This window comes from Eurytemora carolleeae, unplaced genomic scaffold, assembly GCF_000591075.1.
Source record: "Eurytemora carolleeae unplaced genomic scaffold, Eaff_2.0 scaffold430, whole genome shotgun sequence".
Lineage (NCBI taxonomy): Eukaryota > Metazoa > Arthropoda > Copepoda > Calanoida > Temoridae > Eurytemora > Eurytemora carolleeae.
In genome coordinates this window covers 159,247-182,500 of record NW_019397707.1, presented here as the reverse complement: position 1 = coordinate 182,500, position 23,254 = coordinate 159,247, and the positions used below count along the sequence as shown (strand labels likewise).

The following is a 23,254-nucleotide window of genomic DNA, read 5'->3' as shown; positions in this document are numbered from 1 at the left end:
TAGTATTTGCTTCCGCGCCTAAATCTGGAAGTCACTTTTATAGAATTTGAAGATTTTTTTTATTTTCAAAGAGAAATGGATATCTCAATCATGTCTGCTCACTGCTCAGACGCAATTAAGGCAATACACAATTAAAATTACATTGACTGTCAAATTCTATAAATTACGTTTACAAATTCTAAACGAAAAATCGGCTTGTTCTCCGGCCACAGTTGTCTTTGAAAAGTAAGACTAAATACCAATCAACAGCGATTAGGCTGTTTAGTTTACCATGAAATTACCCAAATAAGTGAACGGTCCCTTTATAGAAATATTCTATACTTATAGCTTGGAGAAACAACTTTGTCTGGGAACTAAAATTTCTCTATAAAACTCAACTTAGAACTTTTAAATCAAGCTTTAGATTATTCCCGCGTGCAGTCCTACCGAGTTCTTCAATCAAAATTTAGGGTAAAATGGGTTCAGGGGTTCATGAGTTATGATCGGACAAACAAACATACAAACAGAGAATACTAATTTATATAAAAAAATTTGTTGAAATATAATGAAATAAAATTGCAAATAGGAATTTGTGATTTGTCTTTTCCGATCCGAAAAAATACATTTTTAAAAATAGTTACGAAATAAAAGAAGATGATAAAGTATTGAATAAATGACCTGAACTAAAATACCTTTTAAAATTATTTTCTCATCTTTATACTTATAGTATCAATATGCATCTGTGGCTCATCATAAATCATAAATGTTTATTTCTCTCTCGAACAAGGAAATTATTTAAAACGAAAAATGTTCAAGTCCTAAAATCTAATTAACAAATATTTACTTGTAGATATTATTGGTAAAATTGATTAAATGAGAAAGAAATGAGGTCAGAGGTGTATCCATGGGGTAGGGGGCGGAATATGAAAGCTGAGCCCCCTAGCTCCCCTGGATCATTGAAATCCATAATTTTCATAAAAAAAATTTAAGCGATATGGACCCTAAAATGGAAGAGTAAGATCTGGGAGAAAGTTTAAGAAATGAATATTTTAATATATGTCAATAATGTTAATTGGTGAAAAATTTAGTTGATTTTTAATCTTCTTTTCAGATTTAATTGCATAATACAAAATAATTCTTCTATTAAAAAGCTTTAAATTGATCTATAAATATAAAAGACAAATTATACGATAATTTTAAATGATATAATAGGATTATAAAAAGCTGAGATTTAAGTTAGGTAAATGAAAGATTTTACTTTTTTATTATACTGCATTAATTGTTTGTAGAACATCAGTTATATATGAATCTTAATGATCAGTACAAATTTAGGGGGAATATGGAGGAAACGGAAGGGTATAAGTGTGGGGGGGGGGTTCTTGAACCAGCTCTACCAAGGTGGCAACCATCCTGAAACCTGTTTGTTTTGCCTTCCACGTAGAATATTTTCTCGGGATATACGAAAATCGGGGAAATTTATTTAGATTATAATTTCTTTCTTACATTGCTTTAAAAGATGTCTCTCAAAAAATCGCCAAATAATACAAGTAAAAGATTCAATTCAAAATATATTGTGAAGTAAAACAGCCCTTGATAGGAAAAGCTGTATAGGGTTCGTCTGAAGTCTGAACGTGGTCCAATAGGAGCGGCTTTACCAGGTCAACCAGCCAATCACAGCCAGCCACTTTGCCTACGCCGACAGATCAGGGATGGTAAAGAACATTTTGAAGATTATATTTTTTCCAAAACGCAAATTTTCTTGTTCAAAACATTTTAAATTATCTAATGCCAGCATATGAAAACCTTTAAGAAAAATGTTAGAATCCCCAAAATCCGCCAAAATTAGAAAAGCTGCTGGAAAATTTGAACCAATGAGAGGCGAGATAAGGATATATTCCGACCAATCAGAGTAATCCACGATCCAGGAATACACCGGCACATTCTAGCATATGTCATCAGAGCGACTAGTATACGTGTTTTAGCTCTACTATCATGTCATATTTAATGCCCTGATCTTGTTTCGAATTCAGTTTTCAATGAACCATTAAATCAAAAACATAACATAAAAGTGTTCTTCACAAGTTTTCAAAGCCACAATTAAGCCTTCGAGAATTCGAAACGAGAACAGGAAAATATTTGTTTTAACAAACTGTGCATAACTTGGAACATTTTCAGTGGGTAGGTTAAATTTACAAGTGCCGTGTACGGACAGTAAATAAAATGAAGGTTCTATTCCTTTTATCGGCCGTGTTGGCCGTTTTCGGATCTGAGGAAAAGAAGGATGCTGATATTGGGACTGTGATTGGTATTGATCTAGGAACCACCTATTCTTGGTAAGTTGATCTATTTTATATTTTTAAATAATTTTTTTTACAATTTTATTTTTTAGTGTTGGAGTGTTTAAGAACGGCAGAGTTGAGATTATTGCCAACGACCAGGGAAACAGAATCACACCCAGCTACGTGGCATTTACAGCCGACGGAGAAAGGTAAGGAGAGGTCGTTAAGTACATAGATTTAAGATAAGCTAGGGGGGGGGGCAATGAATCTAGGAAATTGTTTAAATTTATATAATTAGGGTCTGTCCTAGTATACGATTTTTGGACCCCCCCCCTCCTCTATAAATTTTGTACATGACCATTTATTTTTCAGCAAATTTATTATTATTTTTTTTTTTTGTTATTTAGGGTTAGGTTAGCTTAAGATACTTTCTGGGCCGAGCGCTGCGGCTAGGATGGGCTAGGGGGCCGAGCGCTGCGGCCACGGGTTAGGTTAAGTTAAGAAACTTCCTGTCACACCCATGTACAAAATTGATAGGAGGGGGGGGGGGGGGGGGGTCCAAAAACCGTTTTAATTTTTAATACATGGCAGCTATTTATTTCTTATTCTTGGTTCTCAATTTATTATACTTGCTATTTATTTCATGTTAATAGATGAAGTTTTGTGTAAATTTAGTTTACACAATTAAAGTAATGTTCTATCTATAAACCAAACATATGAGCAATTTTGTTTTAATCAGACTCTCAGTAGCGCATTATATACTTTTTTCTAATCGTTGAACACAAATAAAAATAATTTGCTAGGACTGACCCTGCATATTTCTCTTATTAATTTATAGTAATACTATAATACATATATATATTTTATTAGAGGTTTTAATTTTTAATACATTGCTATTTATTTTCTTATTCCTGGTTCTTAAACTTATACTTTCTATTTATTTCATGTTAATAAATGAAGTTTAGTCGTGTAAATTTAGTTTACATGATTTCAGCAATCTAATCTTAAAATAAAACATATGAGCAATTCTTGTTTTACTCAGAAATTAAGTAGCGCATTCATATACTTTTTTTCTTATTCTTAAACACAAATATAAATAATTTGCAAGGACTGACCCTTGCATATTTCTTTTTGTAATTTATATTATTATAATCTTTATATATATATTTTATTAGAGATTTTAATTTTTAATATAATGCAGCTGTTTTTTCGTTGTTATTATACTTGCTATTTATTTCATGTTGGCAATCAATCTTTAAATCAATAAGCAATACTTGTTAACATCATACTCAGACTCTATTAGAGCACTGATGATACCTTTTAATGTGCAGGGGTTGATATTTTCTTGAATTTTAACCACCTCTTTATATAGACCTAATTTAAGGGTTGTACTAAGTAAATCTGGGAATTTTTAGGAATAATAAAGTAAAATTAGGAGAACTAATTATTACAAAAAGTGTTGATTTTTTTTTTTCCGTGAGAGAAATTATTTTTTAATTTGTTTTTATGCATTCTTGTTTTTGTTTATGGTGTGCATAATAATAAAGATTAATTTATGATGTATAATATTTATAATAAGATTTAAAGAATAAGAAATTTTTTAGGATAAAAAAAGATATATTTTTAATTTTTCTAATATATTTAGATTGATTGGAGATGCTGCCAAGAATCAGCTGACAACTAACCCTGAGAACACTGTGTTCGACGCTAAGCGACTGATTGGTCGTGACTGGTCTGACAAAACTGTCGCCAGCGACATGAAATATTTCCCCTTCAAGCTTGTTGAGAAGAATGCTAAGCCGCATATTCAGGTTAATTATTTGATGCTAATATTTTTTAATAAGTTTCAAAGTTATTGAGTTTATTTTTTAACTAAAAAATAAGAATTTCTTATTTCTCACTTCTTTGAATTTAGTTAAGAGAAATCTAAAAATGAATTTTTGGTTTCTCGAGACCCCCCTTCACCCCCCCTCCACCTCTAACTTGCCTTTTAACTCTTCAATTACATTTTTTCTTTATCTCTAATGAGGGTCAAAACCACCCCCCCCCCCACCACGCCTTACAAGTTATAGATTGTCAGATTTGTTTTTAAAAATATAAAAATATATTTTTGTTCAGGTTGAGACTAGCCAGGGACAGAAAACATTCGCCGCAGAGGAAATCTCCGCCATGGTGCTGACTAAGATGAAGGAAACCGCCGAGGCGTATCTTGGCAAGAAGGTCACCCACGCCGTTGTCACCGTCCCCGCCTACTTTAACGATGCCCAGAGACAGGCTACAAAGGATGCCGGAGTCATTGCTGGTCTTAATGTTATGAGGATTATCAACGAACCTACCGCCGCTGCCATTGCTTACGGTAATTATTTTTGTTGTTTCCTATTGGCATGTCGATTGTCGATTTTGCTTTACATTTGTAATTTTTTAATATATATATGCCTTTCTAACAGTGTTGTTTTAGTCTTAGAAGTTTTTCATTCTGAACCTCCCACCCCTTCCAGAAACTTCTTTTAAAAAAAATTCTTTAATTTTTTTACCTCAAACAGTTTGAGATCAAATAACAAAATAAATATTTCATATATCTGTTTTGATTTCATTCAATGTTTGTTTTTAGGTATGGACAAGAAGGATGGAGAGAAGAATGTTCTTGTTTTCGATCTTGGAGGTGGTACCTTTGATGTCTCTCTGCTTACAATTGACAACGGAGTTTTTGAGGTCGTCTCTACCAACGGAGATACTCATCTTGGAGGAGAAGATTTCGACCAGAGGGTCATGGAGCACTTCATCAAGCTGTACAAGAAGAAGAAGGGCAAGGATCTCAGAAAGGACGTGCGAGCTGTTCAGAAGCTGAGACGTGAAGTTGAGAAGGCCAAGAGAGCACTGTCCGCCGCTCACCAGGTTCGTGTTGAGGTTGAATCTCTGATTGATGGAGAGGATTTCTCAGAGACTCTGACCAGAGCTAAATTTGAAGAACTTAACATGGATCTGTTCCGTGGAACCCTCAAACCCGTCCAGAAGGTTCTAGAAGATGCTGATCTTAGTAAGAAGGATATTGACGAGATTGTTCTTGTTGGAGGTTCAACTCGTATCCCCAAGATCCAGGCTCTTGTCAAGGAGTTCTTCAATGGAAAGGAACCCTCCAGAGGAATCAACCCTGATGAAGCTGTTGCCTATGGAGCTGCTGTCCAGGCTGGAGTCCTCTCTGGAGAACAGGATACTGGAGATCTAGTCCTGCTCGACGTTAACCCACTGACCCTTGGTATTGAAACTGTCGGAGGAGTGATGACCAAGTTGATCTCCAGGAACACTGTTATTCCCACCAAGAAGTCCCAGATTTTCTCCACTGCTGCTGATAATCAGAACACTGTCACCATCCAGGTTTTTGAGGGAGAGCGTCCCATGACCAAGGACAACCATCAGCTTGGTAAATTTGATCTGACAAACATCCCCCCAGCACCCAGAGGAGTTCCCCAGATCGAGGTCACCTTCGAGATCGACGCCAATGGTATCCTCCAGGTGTCTGCTGAGGACAAGGGAACTGGAAACAAGGAGAAAATTACCATCACCAACGACCAGAACAGACTCACCCCCGAGGACATCGAGAGGATGATTAATGATGCTGAGAAGTTTGCTGATGAGGACGCTAAGCTCAAGGGACGTGTTGAGGCTAGGAACGAGCTCGAGAGCTACGCTTACAGTCTTAAGAACCAGATCGCTGATAAGGAAAAGCTTGGTGGTAAACTGAGTGATGACGAGAAGGAGAAGATTGAAGAGATCTTGACTGAGAAGATCGCTTGGTTGGAGGAGAACCAGGAGGCTGATGCCGAGGAGCTGAAGGCTCAGAAGAAGGAGATGGAGGATATTATTCAACCTATTATTGCTAAACTGTACCAGGTGATTTTTAAAAAAAAATAATTTATCTAACAGGCGTATTCAGGGGGAGGGGGGAGATGTGGACTATTCCACTCCCCTGGGATTAGATAAATCTATGGTTTCAAATGGGTGTTGAGTCCCTCAAGAAAGGAAAACTGGAAGCTCTCTGGATAAATTTTGGAATTTTGATTTCGAATAATTTTAGTTTTTTCAATTGTTTAATCTTGTTTTTTTTTCAGGGTGCTGGTGGAGCTCCCCCCGGCGGTGAAGAGGGAGGAGAGGAGGATGAGGACCTCAAGGATGAATTGTAATCTCATCTCATCCCATCCCTCGCCCCTATAGACATTTAATTAATAGCGGCGGGGCGGTACAAGGCTGTTAAAAGTGAGATCACGTGACCAGAGAAATCTGTGAACTACGGTTTGCATAAAATCCACTAAGTTCGTGGAAAAATCCGCGCATTCCGAGCACTCATGACCTTAAGAACCCAAGGTCTTGAATGAAATGTAAACCAATGAATGATATGAATGTAAATCCATATTTATTATTTGTTGATAAGTTTTGTGATATGAATAAATCTTCTGTTAGGTTTTAATAAAAACTTTTAAATTAGTTATGAACGTTTTTTTGACATTAAGCATTATTCCATGATTGAAAGGACTAAAAGCGAAATTTAGAGTAACACTTGTTGTAATGATGGCAATGCTCGATTTGTAACAGTACGAACGGTATTCTTGAAACCTTAAAATCTGTCTAAAAATAGTGGAAGATGCTCTTGTTTTTTTTCTCGAAAAAAGTTTATATCCATGAGTTTCCACTTGGCTTTATAAACAAGGAATAGAAATTCTCTTTCGCAGAGAAACTGAAAATGAAATTAACATTTAGAACAACGAAATATAGATAAATAATTCCGTTGTATGGAGGATATGAAACTACACATACATTCGAGCTCAGAACGAAATCTGATAGCGAAGGCTGTTTACGGTTAGGAGAAAATGTAGGTTGAGAAAATTATGCTGGGATACTGATTGGGATATTTTATTTTTCTTTAGTTTCTTAAGTACAGGGTGTCCAACGAAACATGACAGTTGAAGTTGATAAATAGTTTAAAAATATTACATGGGAGTCATATTATAGTAAAATTAACTTTAAAGTAAAATATGTTTGTGCAAAAGATTTTTTAAACGAAATAAACTGCAAACAGCCTTTAATATCTATAACAGTGTATGGAAGACGACATTCAAAACTAGCAACTGTCATGTTTCGTGGGACACCCTTTAGTGCTTATTATGTAACTGATAAAGTTGAAAAGTTGGTATGGTATTACATATTTAGGCGTTATTTTCATACTCCGACAGATCGTCGTACTTTTATTTTTTGGTATTTATAATAATTATAATTAAAAATTTTCTGCTTGAAACTTTATCTGTTAAAGAATTAGAATGTTGGAAGATAAAAGAAGTTTTTGCTTTTTCTCTTTCGTTTCTGAACCAAAAGTGTACAAGTAATTTTTACAGAACAATCACACAGGAAAAAAATCAATATACAAAGATAGCATGATTGATTTACTTTCTAATTTACTTTCTTAAAAAGAAGAATTCTCATGTAGTGGAGTAGGGTTCAGTTTTAATTGGTCATAAAAGCACAAGTTTATCGGCTTCAATTGACTGTTAAGGTTTTTATGAATTTGTAAATGTTTAAGGAAAACTATATACAGGGTTACCTGCAAAGGGTGAGACTGCAAAGACGATATCCAGAAATTGATTAGTCCGTTTTCTTGTATTCAGGGTTCGTTGTAGGTCAAAACTGGCATATTTTTGGCTTAATCATGTAACAACCCATATTAGTCCGTTTCCTTGCATTAATGGTTCCTTGAAGGCCAAAACTGGCATATTTTTGACTTAATCATGTAACAACCCATATTAGTCCGTTTCCTTGCATTAAGGGTTCCTTGAAGGCCAAAACTGGCATATTTTTGACTTCTTCATGTTACAACCCATATTTGTCCGTTTTCTTGTATTAAGGGTTCCTTGAAGGCCAAAACTGGCTTATTTTTGGCTTAATCATAAACCAGCTCTATCATGGTTAGATACGATTTTAGACAGAATTGACACGGTAGAGTTTTAATGATAATTCAATGGGGGGGGGGGGGTCAAAGATTTTCAGCTCTGCAGAAACCGCCTAAGAAACCTGAAATTATAGATTTAAATCTTTAAACATTGAATACAATTTTAAGTTAAACTAACTATATATTTGAGCCGCGGCTTTAATTTAAGCCGCCGCTCAAATTCTTTCAATTCGGCCTCTGAAATTATAAATTTGTTTTCCTTATCAATTCATGACATATATTTGATTATAATTTGAATTTAAAACATTTTGTCGATTTCATTGTTATTAAATAATACTTCGAACTGCAGGATGCAGAAACCAAAAATCGAGCTTATAGTCATGGTTGTAGAGTCCATCCTTGTGGTTGTGGGCAAGGTTATAATGCAAGGAAATTTAATTGCAGTTGCGTATACTCTGCGTACATATTCAAATCAGTTCTCTCTGGGCGGAATTTGTAAACAAGAATAGATGCATCAGTGTTCGTTTAGTATCCGAGGAGGATTAAGGAATTGAATTTTGAAAATTTTAATAATTCACATAAGTTTCCTATGACCAGAATATTTCATTGATTTTTTATGTGAAAGATGGATCCCATGTCAGGCTTCGACATCCGTCTTGTGTTTACATTACCGTCCAAAGACAGTACACTGCAGTACAAAAGACAAAAAATGCATACACCTCTAAAATAACTTTCCTTGCATTATTAACTTGTTTGTGGGTGACCCTATAAGGACAGGGGCATATAGAGGGGGAGGATCCCCGTACAGTTTACATTTCCCCTACTGTAAGCTAAAAACAAGTTATTAAGCACTGAAATATTTAAAATAGACAGTCCATTTCCAACATAAAAGAATAATGTATCGAGCCCCTGTTTACAATGTATTAATTACCCCCCCCCCCCCATCCATCCATGACAAAAAATCCTGCTCACAATACACGTTCCTGTGTTATAGGTGGAACTTTTCAATTTTAGACACGCATTCCCTTAAAAAGATCAAAAATTATTGCAAAATGTTGTAAAAATAAATGTCGCGTTCTCAACTGTTTGAAAAGTCTCGGGTCCGGAACTGTAGAATTTAAAATATGTTGCGGCAAAAAATTAACAGTGCGCTTGGCTTCGAAGCCGAAGAAATCAAACCAATTGTTTACTAATTACTTTAAATTTGTATAGCCAGGCGCTAAATTTGTAAAATTAAGTTTCTCTGAATAATTTAAAAGTTTTTTTCCTCCAGATTTTCGCTCAAGCGCTCCCCGGGTTTGCCATGTTAAAATGAAGAAGTTTAAAACAAAAGGAGAATTGAAATCTGTTGGATTAGGGTATTCTCAACCTAGCACAGAAGGTAGGAATTCATGGATATCCCCGCCACCTCTTCTAATACCTCATGGTTTATGCTTTTCTAACTTATCCAATTTTTAAAGTTCTAAAGTTTGTTTTAGATTTCAAAATATTATTTGATTTATGAAACAATAATTTTAAAGTTACAAACTTTTACAAGAAATTTATTTATACCCCCCCCCCCTCCTCCCCTCCTATCAATTTTGTATGTTACCACTTATTTTACAGCAAAATTATTATTATTTTAGGGTTAGGGTAGGTTAAGACAATTTCTGGGCCGAGCGCTGCGACTAGGATAGGCTAGGGGGCCGAGCGCTGCGGCTAGGACAGGCCAGAGGGCCGAGCGCCGCGGCTAGGACAGGCTAGGGGGCCGGGCGCTGCGGCCACATGATCAATTATACAAAATGTATAAAATTAAAAGGAGTGGGGGGGGGGGTCTAAAATCGTTGTCTAGGAAATTACCAGAGTAACAAGGGAGACCGGCCCCTTAGTCTGTCCTAGCCTCAGCGCCCGGCCCCGAAATTGTCTAAACAGAAGCTAACTCTTAAGTTCAGAAATTTATGGTTTATTAATTTTCGCCATTTCTTAGCAAACTTTTAAAAAATCTTATCCTAAAGAATCTCTAATCTGTTAAAATATTTAGAGGAATTAAAGAGCTACAACTGCAATTTGTGTAGTAAGGTAATTTTTTTTTTTAACGAGAAATTCCTTTTTTATAGAAATTATTTTTATTTCCTAACCACTGATTAGCTTTGTTCTTAATTGTGCATTTATATATACTTCAATGTCGATCCGAAATACGTTTGAAATCCAAAGAGTTGGCATTTTTCAAGATATTACACGCTTAGAATAGGAAACCTACGAATTAATTATTAATAACGGATTTAAAGTTTCCAAATTCTGTTTTTATTTTAGAGTTTTAAAAGTAGAAGTGCTTTAGATGAACATGATTTGACTCATACCAAGGTGAGGGATAAAAAAATGCAACAAATTTTTTTGCGAGTTATTTTGCCCTGCAGTATTTTGCCCTGCAAATTTCCTGGACGCCACTCTCTTATGAAAGCTAAGAGAGGGTGTCTCCCTCTAATAGCTTTTTTGATAAAGAGTTTTATATATATTTTTTTTTGATTATTTATTTTTTATTTACAGAGCTTAGAGAATATCTTTTTTCGATTAATTTGTTTCTAAACTCCATAATTAATTTTGAAATTTGTTGTTTCTCTATTACCTTTTTTTAATAAACCTTTTCTTAAATTACCTCTTCAAAACTTACGGACATTTTAGTTTAAGCGATCAATTTAGAGTGTCTAAATTTACAGCGTATCGTAATGTCCGATTTACAACGGTACAAAGAATGCATCCGAGAATGCATCAAGATACCCATGAGGATGCATCAAGATATCAGTCATATTTTATTTTTAAAAATGGTTATTTTCAATGCTGGTTTCTCCTTAAAGTGACTTGCGGATTCTGCTTTAGAGACAGTAGAAAAAATTGTCAGAATTTAGCACATATAAAGTTTAAAACACGACAATCAATTCATTTATTCAAATGGCCACAGTTCCTGTGTTTAATGTTTATTGGATTAGACTAAAACATAACTTGAGACTAAAAGTAGTTTTTCTATTGTTTGTAAAATATATATTTTTTAAATAGTGTGAATAAGTCTTGGTTCTCATGTACAGGGTGTCCCAATAAACATGGGAATTGATATATTATGAATGGAAAAGAAAGTATAAAAACGAGGCTGTACGTCTTACGAGATTTTCATAAAGTGGTCTTTATATATTCATTTCTTGTGTCTTAAAAATTGACAAAGATATTAGATATCTGCATAAGTCAATTTTAATTTTATAAATAAATTGAAATTTTTACAAGTTTTGCAATATCTTCGTCAATTTTCACTTTACAACAATAGTTTGGTTGGAAGACCACATTTTGAAAATCTCAAGGCCTGGCGCTTTCGAAATTAGATGTTTTAAGTGGAATACTGCAATAATTGTGTTCATGAAAAAATGCCGCATGGATCGAAGACGATATAAAAGTGGTCACTTAATTCTCATGTTTATTGGGACACCCTGTTTTGTATATATTGTATAGACTGGGTTCTCCTGTACTGTTTGTAAAAAGAAGTTTAAAAACTCCTCCCAGCTCTCCTACCATGAAATGTACCACACTGATGCTGAAAGAGGTAAATAAAACAAGGGAATGGGAACGAAGTTTCAAGACTACCTTTAAAAGGAGTGTTCGCGAAAAGTTAGAAGCGATCAAAACCAAATGTAATTGAGCTACTGTCTAAACCGCATTTCATTTTTAGTGAACACTACCTTTAAAGGAGCGCTAAGAAATCCATTTTATTTTGATTCCAATCCGGGGATCCTCATAATTTTGCGGATTTTATTCTTCTCTTGTTACAGGGGTGTATATTTTTTCAAAATTACCTTACCCGGGGGGGATATTTTTGATGATTTAGGAGGGGGGGGGAGGGGAATGAAATGTTTTCATTTTCATTTTCATTTAATACTCTTCACCTAAGAATTAATTAATGTTCCCCAATTCAACGAATATAACCTAAAATAAAATTGTCCGCTCCGCGCAAGCTTGTCTAACTTCTGAGGACACGTGATTTGTAAAAAAGGGGGAAGGGAGATTTTTCGAGAAAGTATACACCCCCTGTGTCAAATCCAACCCTGTACTTTTTCAGAGAGTGTGAAAGATGAGCTTGACAGTTCTCTATCTGAACCTGGAGAGAAAATTAGAAATAATGTGAAACTTACTTCTAAACCTTCAAGCAGCACTGAGAAAGCTAAACCTATTGAGAAAGCTAAACCTATCGAGAAAACTAATTCTTTCGAGAAAGCCAAACCTGTTGAGAAAACTAAACCAACCGAGAAAGCTAAACCCATTGAGAAAGCTAAACCTATTGAGAAAGCTAAACCTATTGAGAAAGCTAAACCTATTGAGAAAGCTAAACCTACCGAGAAAGCTAAACCAATTGAGAAAGCTAAGCCAACCGAGAAAGCTAAACCCACCGAGAAACCTAAACCAACCGAGAAAGCTAAACCCATTGAAATAGCTGAATCCCTCAACAAAAGCAATCATTATGAGAAAGTCAAAACGGTGGATAAAACAAAAACCAAACCTCTTGAGAACAACAAACATCCGCCAAACTCTGAAGAAAATGCGGGGAAAAGTTTGACTAATCACAAACAAGATAAGAGTACAGCATCAATAGCACCCTCTACACCTGAACATAAGGTAATTAGTCAAGTCCCAGTGTATTTCCTCNGGGGGGGGGGGTTATAGGTTGTTTATAGCTTGGGTTAATGAAAGTCGACTTCATGGCCCAGGGATATATATTTCATGTAAAATAGTAAGATTTTAAAAATAAAACATTAAGGGAAAGTGTTCGCATATAAAAACAAATGTAGTACAAATTAATTACTGTATGATCTCTGTGAAAAATGGCTGTAATAAGAATTTAATGATTTAATATGCTTTTACATTGTTTAAAAAAATACCTTTTTGTGCACGGTGTGTTCACTTGAAGGTATTACACTGTACACTTTTAGGCAGTACTCTGTACACTTACAGGCAGTACCCTGTTACACTTACAGGCAGTACCCTGTACACTTACAGGCAGTACCCTGTACACTTACAGGCAGTACCCTGTACTCTTACAGGCAGTACTCTGTACTCTTGCAGGCAGTACCCTGTACTCTTAAAGGCAGTACTCCGTACACTTACAAGCAGTACCCTGTTACACTTACAGACAGTGCCCTGTACACTTACAGGCAGTACCCTGTACACTTACAGGCAGTACCCTGTACACTTACATGCAGTACCCTGTACACTTACAGGCAGTACCTTGTTACACTAAAAGGCAGTACCCTGTACACTTACAGGCAGTACCCTGTACACTTACAGGCAGTACCCTGTACTCTTACAGACAGGACTCTGTACTCTTACAGGCAGTACCCTGTACTCTTACAGGTAGTACTCTGTACTCTTGCTGGCAGTACCCTGTACTCTTAAAGGCAGTAACTTGTACACTTACAGGCAGTACCCTGTACACTTTCAGGCAGTACACTGTACTCTTGCAGTACACTGTATACTTGAAGTACACTGTATACTTGCGGTACACTGAGTTTACACTCCTAGGTGGTGAAACAGAAGGTATCCTGTGACAAATGCAAGAAGAAGTTCTCAGACGCGATGACTCTAGAATATCACAAGGAATTTAGTTTTACAACACTTTCAACATTTTTTTTTTCAGAAGAATTTAATTCAAATTTATAAAAGCAATATAGCACACCTTATTTTTTGTTTGATATTTTATCAGATAACCACGAAGCTCACTATCTGGCAGTGTTTCTTTATTCTTCTCTTGTTACAGGGGTGTATATTTTTCATATCAACGTTTCCTGATACGGATCCGGATCCGACCAAATGATACGGATCCGACCGGATTCGGATCCGAAACGCTGCATCTGGATCGGACCCGGCTCCAGTTTTTTGTGTAATCTACCCGGCTCCATTTATTTTTTATAATTTACCCGGCTCCAGTTTTTGTGTAATTTACCCGGCTCCAGTTTTTATTGTAATTTACCCGGCTCCAGTTTTTTGTGTAATTTACCCGGCTCCATTTTTTGTGGTTTACTCGGCTCCTGTTTTTTATTGAAATTTACCCGGCTCCAGTTTTTTGTGTAATTTACCCGGCTCCAGTTTTTGTGTAATTTACCCGGCTCTAATTTTTGTGTAATTTACCCGGCTCCTTTTTTTGTGGGTTACCCGGCTAACTAACTAAAAATGTAATTTTAAATAAACCCTCTTATTTAACCTTTAACCTTCTACAATCTACAATCTACATGTTGTAACAATAAAATTGTAGATATCCTTCCATGCCAGCTCAATGGTGGTCAAACCTAAATCCAGCAATAGCAAATCCGTAGACAGGTTGGATTATAATAGCAAATCCGTAGACAGGTTGGATTATAATAGCAAATCCGTAGACAGGTGGGATTATAATAGCAAATCCGTAGACAGGTGGGATTATAATAGCAAATCCGTAGACAGGTTGGATTATAATAGCAAATCCGTAGACAGGTAGGATTATAATAGCAAATCCGCAGACAGGTTGGATTATAATTGCTAATCCGTATACAGGTGGGATTATTATAGGTTTTTATACGTTTTCTTTTTTTGGGGGGGAGGGGGAACTTCATACTTGCTTTTGATCACACCCTTTTCTCTAGCTATTCCCTCGATTTTCCCATTTTTTACTCACTTATTCTTTCTTAACATTTGTTTTTGATCGTTATGGCTTGAAATGGTTTAAATATTTGGAAAAATATTGAAAAAAAGATTAAAAACTAATACTTGATGAACAAACGAATTTTTTACTGTTCTTTTTTTTGGGGGGGGGGCGGATATATTTACTTTTTTCATCGCACACCCAACTTGTTCCCTTCTTTTGTCCAGTTTTTTGGTCACCTATATTCCTACCTATCAAGATGTTATTGGTTAAAGATTCACTAAGTCTATTGTTTGATAAATATAATAGAAATCTTGATTATGTTAAATGCTTTTGAAAAATGTAAAAAGGGAAATTGCGTCGAAAAACAAGAGAAGTTGTTTCAATTTTCCAACGTTTAAATCATTGACTTTCAAAACTTTTGCATAATGATGATTTTACAGGTTAGGACGAACCACACCAAAGTCTAGAGAATTTGTTGACGACTCGTCCGATAGTGAGGACGATCCAAGTCCTCCTAAGGGAAGAAATAGTCCGTCTAAGCGGACGAAAGATGCTCCTAAGGTTCCCGTAAAAAGAGCTCGGAGAGACGAATCAAGCTCAGAGGATGAGAAAGAAAAAACGCCTGTAATTAAGGTAGCAGCTATTAAAAAATTAGAAGTAAAAAATTAGAAGCTTTTTGTAATGAAAGCAACTTATTAAATTAAGGTTGCAATCCCGCCCCCTCCCTGTAGCTAGAAAAGGGCCGATGTTTAAAAAACGTCCATCTACACTTACTTATATTTTTACATCAATTTCAAGTGACCCTACATGCAAAGATAGCAATTGCCAATTCACAGCGATATCCTTAAAAGCTTTGTTTGATCAAGGACGAATTAGATATCAGTGTTAATTATTAAAAAAACAACTGAATATTTCACTTGTGGGATATTTAGAAAGTGACTTGCGCAAAAGAGAAACAGTAATATCTTCTATATTCTCGATTAGATAAATGTATAAAGGTTACCGTTGTGAATCGGGAATGGACATCTTTGCATGGACGGTCTTGTAGAAAGTTAAGCTTACAGTCCCGTAACCCTTGTTTTTGTTGCAAGCAGACTGACAAGAAAACAGTGCGGCCTCCACCTTTTGCGCGCGTTGTCGTAACGGCCAAGAATCGTGCGCATCAGGACAGTGAAGATTCGAGCTCAGAGGACGAGATAAACTCCACTAGGTGAATTGATTGGCTGATCGATTTGTTGGTTGACTTATCGATTAGTTGGTTGATAGATCGATTGGTTGGCTGATTTATCGATTAGTTGTTTGATCGATTGATTTGTCGGCTGATTGATTGATCTATTAGTTGGTTGGTGTGTTGATTGACTGATCAGTTGTGTTTGATAAAATTGATTAACTGATTAATTACTTAATTGATTAAATAATTAATTGATTAAATAATTAGATGATTAAATTATCAGATGATCAAATAATCAAATGATTAATTAAATGATTAAATGATTGATTGATTGGTTGTTTGGTTGATTAATTAATCGATGATTTGATTGATTGGTTGATTGAATGTGCTTGATTGAGTGTTTGAAAAGGTTGATTTGGTTGATAAAGCTGATAATGACGTTCCTACTTCATTGATTGATTGTAATGCTTGATTTTTTTAACAGACTTATTGATAATCACTGTGCTTAATTGATTGACGTTATTTAAAGTTTTTTTAAAAGATTCCAAAGTTAAAATATTTTTCTCCTGTTCAGATCGAATACAGTGAAGAAAGTCATCAATAAGGTATGATAAATTGCATCTGCTATCAACTAATTTTTAGAGCGCTTCGCGCCCACCTTCTATTTTAATTGTTAACATTTTCTCTTTGTATATAGTGTAAAACAAAAACAAAAAAAGTTCGCGTATTTAAAAAAAAAGTTGTGGAATTTTATAATTTTTATAATAGTCGAATTTTGTTTAAAATTTTGATCATACATAAACCTTCCCTGGAGTCTTTTGAGGTTTCGGTTCAGCCGTTTTATGTTTATTTATGTATGTAGATTTTGATTTAAGAAACTAGAAAATAAGAAGATTAAGAAACCAAATGAAAAAGTATTTCTTCAAAATAAAAAAATTGGCACATTCACAACTTCCAATCCTATTCATGAAACTGGTGTTCGGTTACTAGGTTTCATGACGATACTCATTCAGTTTCAGGCTCAGTGCCATCTTTTTTTTCCCTATTGAGCAAGATGTATTTTTCATTTTATTAAAACGATAAATTATTGATTAATTGATTTGCTTAGAACTTGTCTCCAGCAGTTGTAACTGGAGATGATGTATCCAAGAGTCCAAATTCTAAGGTATTTAAATGAATTTAAATGGAGTGTGTACAAAACATGTAAAAACATGACACCAAACAAACAAAAGTCCTGAATGACAAAACACCGAATGTGTCAAACTCCTTATTTTTAATTGGGGATCACTTGAAATAGCGTTTAAAGTCCCTTTAATTGGGGTGACTTGAAATAACGGTGACAGTCCCTTTAATTGGGGTGACTTGAAATAACGGTGACAGTCCCTTTAATTGGGCTGACTTGAAATAACGGTGACAGTCCCTTTAATTGGGGTGACTTGAAATAATGGTGACAGTCCCTTTAATTGGAATTGACTTGAAATAACGGCGACAGTCCCTTTAATTGGAATTAACTTGAAATAACGGTGACAGTCCCTTTAATTGGGGTGACTTGAAATAACGGTGACAGTCCCTTTAATTGGGGTGACTTGAAATAATGGTGACAGTCCCTTTAATTGGAATTGACTTGAAATAACGGTGACAGTCCCTTTAATTGGAATTAACTTGAAATAACGGTGACAGTCCCTTTAATTGGAATTAACTTGAAATAACGGTGACAGTCCCTTTAATTGTAATTGACTTGAAATAACGGTGACAGTCCCTTTAATAGGAATTAACTTGAAATAAAGGTGACAGTCCCTTTAATAGGAATTAACTTGAAATAATGGTGTAAGTCCCTTCAATTGAAATTAGCTTGAAATAACGGTTACAGTCCCTTTAATAGGAATTAACTTGAAATAATGGTGACAGTCCCTTTAATAGGAATTGATTTGAAAAAACGGTGACTGTTCCTTTAATTGGAATTCACTTGAAATAATGGTGAAAGTCCCTTTAATTGGAATTAACTTGAAATAACGGTGACAGTCCCTTTAATTGGAATTAAATTGAAATAACGTTGAGAGTCCCTTTAATTGAAATTGACTTGAAATAACGGTAACAGTCCTTTTAATTGGAATTGACTTGAAATAACGGTAACAGTCCCTTTAATTGAAATTAGCTTGAAATAACGGTGACAGTCCCTTTCATTGAAATTGACTTGAAATAACGGTAACAATCCCTTTAATAGGAATTGACTTGAAATAACGGTAACAGTCCCTTTAATAGGAATTGACTTGAAATAACGGTAACAGTCCCTTTAATTGAAATTTGCTTGAAATAACGGTGACAGTCCCTTTAATTGAAAATGACTTGAAATAACGGTAACAGTCCCTTTAATATATATATTTTAAAGATTCCCTGTGAAAAGTGTGGACGGGTGTTAAACAATCAATTTGTTCATGCTTATCACATAGCCAGGTATTATTATTATTATTATTCATGGGCTGATATAGGGGGGGCGGGGGGACATTCGCCACCCCCTGAAAGATTTAGGGAGGGGCCCCTGAATTTGGAATTTTTTGTTCCTATTTTCAGAATAGCTTCTCTATAGCATGCTTAAGGGAAAGAAACCCTAGTGCAAAACAGGAAAAATATATGTCTTAATAAACTTAAAATGTGTGAAAAGTTAAAAATCTAGTTTTTTAGTCTTTAGTCATTAATTTTGACTCTTTTTGAGTCTTTTTTCAGAATAGCTTCTCAATAGCATCATTAAGGGAAAGAACCCCTAGTGCAAAACCGGAAAAATATATGTCTTAATAAACTATAATGGGCGAAAAGTTAAAAATCTAGTTTTTTAGTCTTTATTCATTAATTTTGACTCTATTTGAGTCTTTTTAAGTCAAAAAAAAATTTCGCATGCGGCGCGATTTTTTGTTTCTAATTATGAATATTTTGTTCCTAAAAAATCTTGCCCCCCCCCCTCACTTAAATCCTGTATTTGAAAAGTTAAAAATCTAGTTTTTTAGTCTTTAGTCATTAATTTTGACTCTTTTTGAGTCTTTTAAGTCAAAAAAAATTTTCGCCTTCAGTGCGATTTTTTGTTCCTAATTATGAATTTTTTGTTCCTAAAAAATCCTGCCCCCACCTCACTTGAATCCTGTATCCGCCCCTGTTATTATTATTATTATAATTTAGTCAATGTTATATTTTATTTAGATATTTATCATCACATAAAAATAAGAGATTTGCACAGTCCTATCTCCATTTCAATTGTTAATTGGAAAATTAATTTTAATTCAGAATTACAGGAAAAAGAAAAATGTATTTTATCCCTTTTGATTTTAATCCTACAAAAATGCATTTAGCTTTTCTATTGAATAATGTCTTCTATACAATATATTTTACATTTAATTTTTCTTTTTTCATAAAAGTATGTGGAAAAATTATAATTTCTGCTCAAGTAAATTAATGTTCCAGAAAAAAGTGCAAATAATTTGATGAAAATACCCCAGAAGTATTGTCACAGTTAAATGTCCCCTATATCTAGATGTATTGGAGAGGCTGTCCCGAAAAGTCCATTGAACTCGACCGGAAATTCAGACAAATCCCGCAGTAAACATGAAAAGGACAACAAAGACAAAAAAACTTCAAACAATCCGGTGAATAAGTCCACAGAAACGGATAAATCTAGAAAAATGGCGCGAAAGCCGGTTTCACACCACGTGGATGATACCGGAAGTGAGAGCGAGGATGAGAAACCGGTTCGGAAGAGTAGAAAGACTGTGCCAAAGTACAAATCTTCCTCCGAGGAAGAAGAAGAAGAAAACGACGACGATGATGCCGAAGACGAAGAGGAAGAAGAAGAAGAAGAAAAAGTGAGAGAAAATCCGTCTAAACTAGGTATTTATTTTATATTTATATTTTATTGAATAAAAACCGGTTTTTGAAATGATATCTTGTTCAGACGGAGGTCAAGTACCTGATAAACATGATAAACAACATTCTTTTCATTCCAAGTTCTCTACTTCAGGTATTCATTCTCTTCTTTTTCTCTCCTTCTCTTTTCCATTTTCCTTACACATTCCTCAGTCATCATTCCCTTCCTTACCTCACTCAATTTGGCAATTTTTCAGAATTAAACACTTTTCAAGCATAAGAACCGAGGGTATTCTGTCACATTTTTAGTTAGATTAAGTTTAAAGGAGGCCATTTTTTATTTGGCATTTCCTCACTCAAATTTAGGACGAAAGTTCCTTTAGTTCTTTGTTCACTTAAACCTTTTATTGAAAATGATTTTTGGAAATTTTTAACATTTCGAAACCTTGATATTTTATGTGCCAGGGTTCACTGAAGTATCTCAGGCGGATCTTTTTAGAGAAAACCTGCTCTCTAATAAAGGTTCTAAGGTAGGTTAGATTAATTGAAATGTGGATTGATTCAATGGTTGATTTGCTTCTATTTTGTTAGGCATATGTGTTTGTATAATATTTGATTATTATATTTGTTTGATTGAATCATTGTTATATTTGTTTCTTTTTAGTTGATTGAATAACTGATCGATTAATTGACTGACTGACTGACTGACTGATTGATTGATTGGATGATTGATTTATTACTTGCTCGTTTCTATCTAGGCAAATTGTAAGTTTTGTGGAAAACAGTTTAAGAATTCTGTTATTCTTCAGCATCATAATATATACTGTAATATGCCCAAGGAAACTAATTAATTCAATGATTTATTGACTGATTAATTTATTGATTAACACGTGATTGTATTTTCTATAATAAATTAAAAAGATATGCTGGGAAAAATTTATTAAATTTTCGAAATTGCTTCACTTTTATACCACGAATAAAATTGACTATTTTTTTCTGCGTTAAAAAAACATTATAACTTCCTTTTTTTCTACATAACCCTTTATGCTAGCGTTGTTTTCGACATCTTTGGGGTTTGTCGCACTTTTGAATTTAGGGAACTTGTTTTTTCATCTATATAGAAGTCGAAAACGACTTAATAACCACAAATTGGTTAACTTTTAAGATTAATAAATAATAATCCTTCAACTTTCACATCCACTACTAAAGAAAGGAGGATATTTTTAGTAACTAATGAATTGATTGATTGATTGGACCAGGTTGAGAAATCAAAACCTAAACCCATTCTTGCAAAACCTAAACTTATCACCACCCCTCAACAATCCAAACCCCAAGCCACACTTCACTTCTCCCGAGCCCAGGAACCGGTCACATTAAGCCCTTGCCTTTCCAACTCCAGTCCCCGTCCGACCGATCTTGTCGAACGATCGATCATTAAAAATAGATCGTCCCAGTCTCCTGTTGATCTGATTCTAAAGAAGTTGACCGGTGCTACCAGTGATGCCAGCGAAAAGGTCAGTTTATTGCTCTATTAAATGCCTGTGTAAAATCCGTCCATTTTTTAAAGAATAAAATCTTATTTTTTCTTTTAAGCTTAAACATCAAAAGATTTGATTAGTTATGATGAAAAATCTTCCTTCTGAAGATATACCAGAAGCCCCCTAATTACAAATAAACCCTGCGGAGAAATAAAGATTCTTAAAGGGCTGTTCAAGTAATTTAGATAAATATTCCCTCTACCTACAACAGAGTGGCATGTAAGATTCACAGCGTCAACCAAATCTTTAATCAGTAAAGATAAGAAAGATGTCTTTCCCTCTTTGAAAGAGGGAAAGACTGTGACAAGTTCTCTCTTTCTCACACTGCAAGATTATCAAATACTAGCAAAAGTGCCCGGCGTTGCCCGTGGAATAATAAAAAAAAAAATTTAAAATTTTTTAAGCCTATTCAATTTCAGACTATTCGGTCCAACCGTTTGGGCGGTTATAGGAAACATATAGGAATGTCTTGTTTTATTATAAAGATAGAGTAATCTCACTTGAAAATAATCAATTTTAAGATAAAAGTGGCATACTTCAATCTTTTGTTTAGACTTCAGTCTCGGTATTACTGTGAAGTGTGAATATGCCACTCTATATATGGAGGCTCACTTTAAATTACGACTGCAGACCTTTAATTTTGATACACTTAAACCCAGAACTTAGGAGTAAATAGAAAGCATTTTTAAAATGTCGTCTTGACAATTTTTCAATAGATTTCATACTGTTATACCTAAATCACAGTAATTGTAAAAATATAAAATACGCGGGAACAACTTTAAAAAGCTCCATATAATTATTCAATTGAAAAACTAAATATCTGCCGCATTCCATTATCAGTAGGTTAAAAAGACGACATTTTTAAAATTTTTTCGATGTCTTCGAAGTTCTGGGTTAAACTGCAGTATTTTAATACTAAGGATGACTCTGTTGACCTCAAACATACAAAAGATGGGGCCAAAGAGAACTGTAAGGATGAGGCCAAAGATAACCTCAAGGAAAAGGCCAAAGAGAACCTCAAGGAAAAGGCCAAAATGTTCAACATCTCTGAAACTGAAAGCTGGGTCAATAACATCCAGGTTTTTATTTTTTACCTTCAGATTTATTTTACAAAATAACACAAAATAACTGATTTCAGATGTCTTTTGGGGAGTCGCTTTTGTACATAGTTTTGTGAAGTATATTGTTAGATTTTTATCCTAAAGCTTGAGGAACCATTCAGAAATGAGGAAATTTTTATAATCTCTCTTTCAAACTGTGAATTCCGTTATATCAAATTATCTAGGTTTGAAATGTTGAAGGTTCACAACATCAGGTTGCAAAGATATAGGCATTAGAATATTTGCTTTTGTGGCAATAACTCAGTTCCTTTGCTTAAGTAGAATCTTAGGAAATAACGCCTGGAACACCACCCATTCTTATTTTACAAAACTACAACCTTAGTGAATATCTATAAATTAATACCAAACCCAACCTGAAAGAGTGAGTAATGTGTATTTGTATACTTCACACTTGGAGGGGGGAAGGAGTCTAGAGTTTTCATATTACTTAAGACTTTATTTTCCTTGAGGTTTATTTTAAATATTTTTATTCTTTAGAGAATGCCGGTAAAATATGATGAAAAGGAAGAAGATTCCGGGGAAGATGAAGAGAAGATGGAGGAGAAGGAGAAGAAGATAGAGAAGATTGATAGGATTGAGAGAAGGGCAAAAGTAACGAAACTTGAGGATAAATCTGAAGATGAAGAAGATGAAGAAGATGAGGAGGATATTGTTGAAGCAGTGAAAGAGGAAGATCAGGATAGATTAGTGGAGAATAGGATATCCATCTATACCAGGTTAGACCGGGGGGGGGGGGGGGGGG

The 23,254-nt window shown here is 34.7% G+C and overlaps 2 protein-coding genes across 3 annotated transcripts in view; both read left to right on the top strand.

Annotated features, from left to right (window-relative positions):
• Positions 1–1,996: 1,996 nt before the first annotated feature.
• Positions 1,997–6,744, top strand: LOC111715574 (heat shock 70 kDa protein cognate 3). Its single transcript, XM_023490933.1, has 6 exons — positions 1,997–2,312; positions 2,369–2,467; positions 3,904–4,069; positions 4,377–4,614; positions 4,870–6,149; positions 6,368–6,744. Exons 1-6 carry the CDS (start codon positions 2,200–2,202, stop codon positions 6,437–6,439), a joined length of 1,968 nt encoding a protein of 655 aa, XP_023346701.1. The 5' UTR covers positions 1,997–2,199; the 3' UTR covers positions 6,440–6,744.
• Positions 6,745–9,344: 2,600 nt separating this feature from the next.
• The window catches only part of LOC111715572 (transcription initiation factor TFIID subunit 3), a 16,791-nt gene continuing 2,881 nt past the window's right edge, over positions 9,345–23,254 (top strand). The window contains exons 1-19 of one of the 2 annotated variants that reach the window (XM_023490932.1): positions 9,345–9,577; positions 10,217–10,254; positions 10,489–10,539; positions 11,674–11,764; positions 12,278–12,831; positions 13,735–13,809; positions 14,465–14,529; positions 15,271–15,463; positions 15,925–16,040; positions 16,576–16,606; positions 17,110–17,166; positions 18,391–18,455; positions 19,525–19,877; positions 19,942–20,007; positions 20,319–20,383; positions 20,612–20,692; positions 21,113–21,367; positions 22,312–22,470; positions 22,990–23,228. In XM_023490932.1, the coding sequence (XP_023346700.1) occupies positions 9,508–9,577; positions 10,217–10,254; positions 10,489–10,539; positions 11,674–11,764; positions 12,278–12,831; positions 13,735–13,809; positions 14,465–14,529; positions 15,271–15,463; positions 15,925–16,040; positions 16,576–16,606; positions 17,110–17,166; positions 18,391–18,455; positions 19,525–19,877; positions 19,942–20,007; positions 20,319–20,383; positions 20,612–20,692; positions 21,113–21,367; positions 22,312–22,470; positions 22,990–23,228 (2,624 nt within the window). In that variant the 5' untranslated portion in view covers positions 9,345–9,507. Of the gene's footprint in view, positions 9,578–10,216; positions 10,255–10,488; positions 10,540–11,673; positions 11,765–12,277; positions 12,832–13,734; positions 13,810–14,464; positions 14,530–15,270; positions 15,464–15,921; positions 16,041–16,575; positions 16,607–17,109; positions 17,167–18,390; positions 18,456–19,524; positions 19,878–19,941; positions 20,008–20,318; positions 20,384–20,611; positions 20,693–21,112; positions 21,368–22,311; positions 22,471–22,989; positions 23,229–23,254 lie in introns of both variants that reach the window. The other variant, XM_023490931.1, reaches the window with a different exon arrangement.

Coding starts and splice junctions, on each gene's coding strand:
- LOC111715574 (XM_023490933.1), top strand. CDS start 2,200: ATGAAGGTTCTATTCCTTTTATCGGCCGTGTTGGCCGTTTTCGGATCT. Junction 2,313..2,368: donor CTAGGAACCACCTATTCTTG/GTAAGTTGATCT, acceptor TTTATTTTTTAG/TGTTGGAGTGTTTAAGAACG. Junction 6,150..6,367: donor TTATTGCTAAACTGTACCAG/GTGATTTTTAAA, acceptor TTTTTTTTTCAG/GGTGCTGGTGGAGCTCCCCC.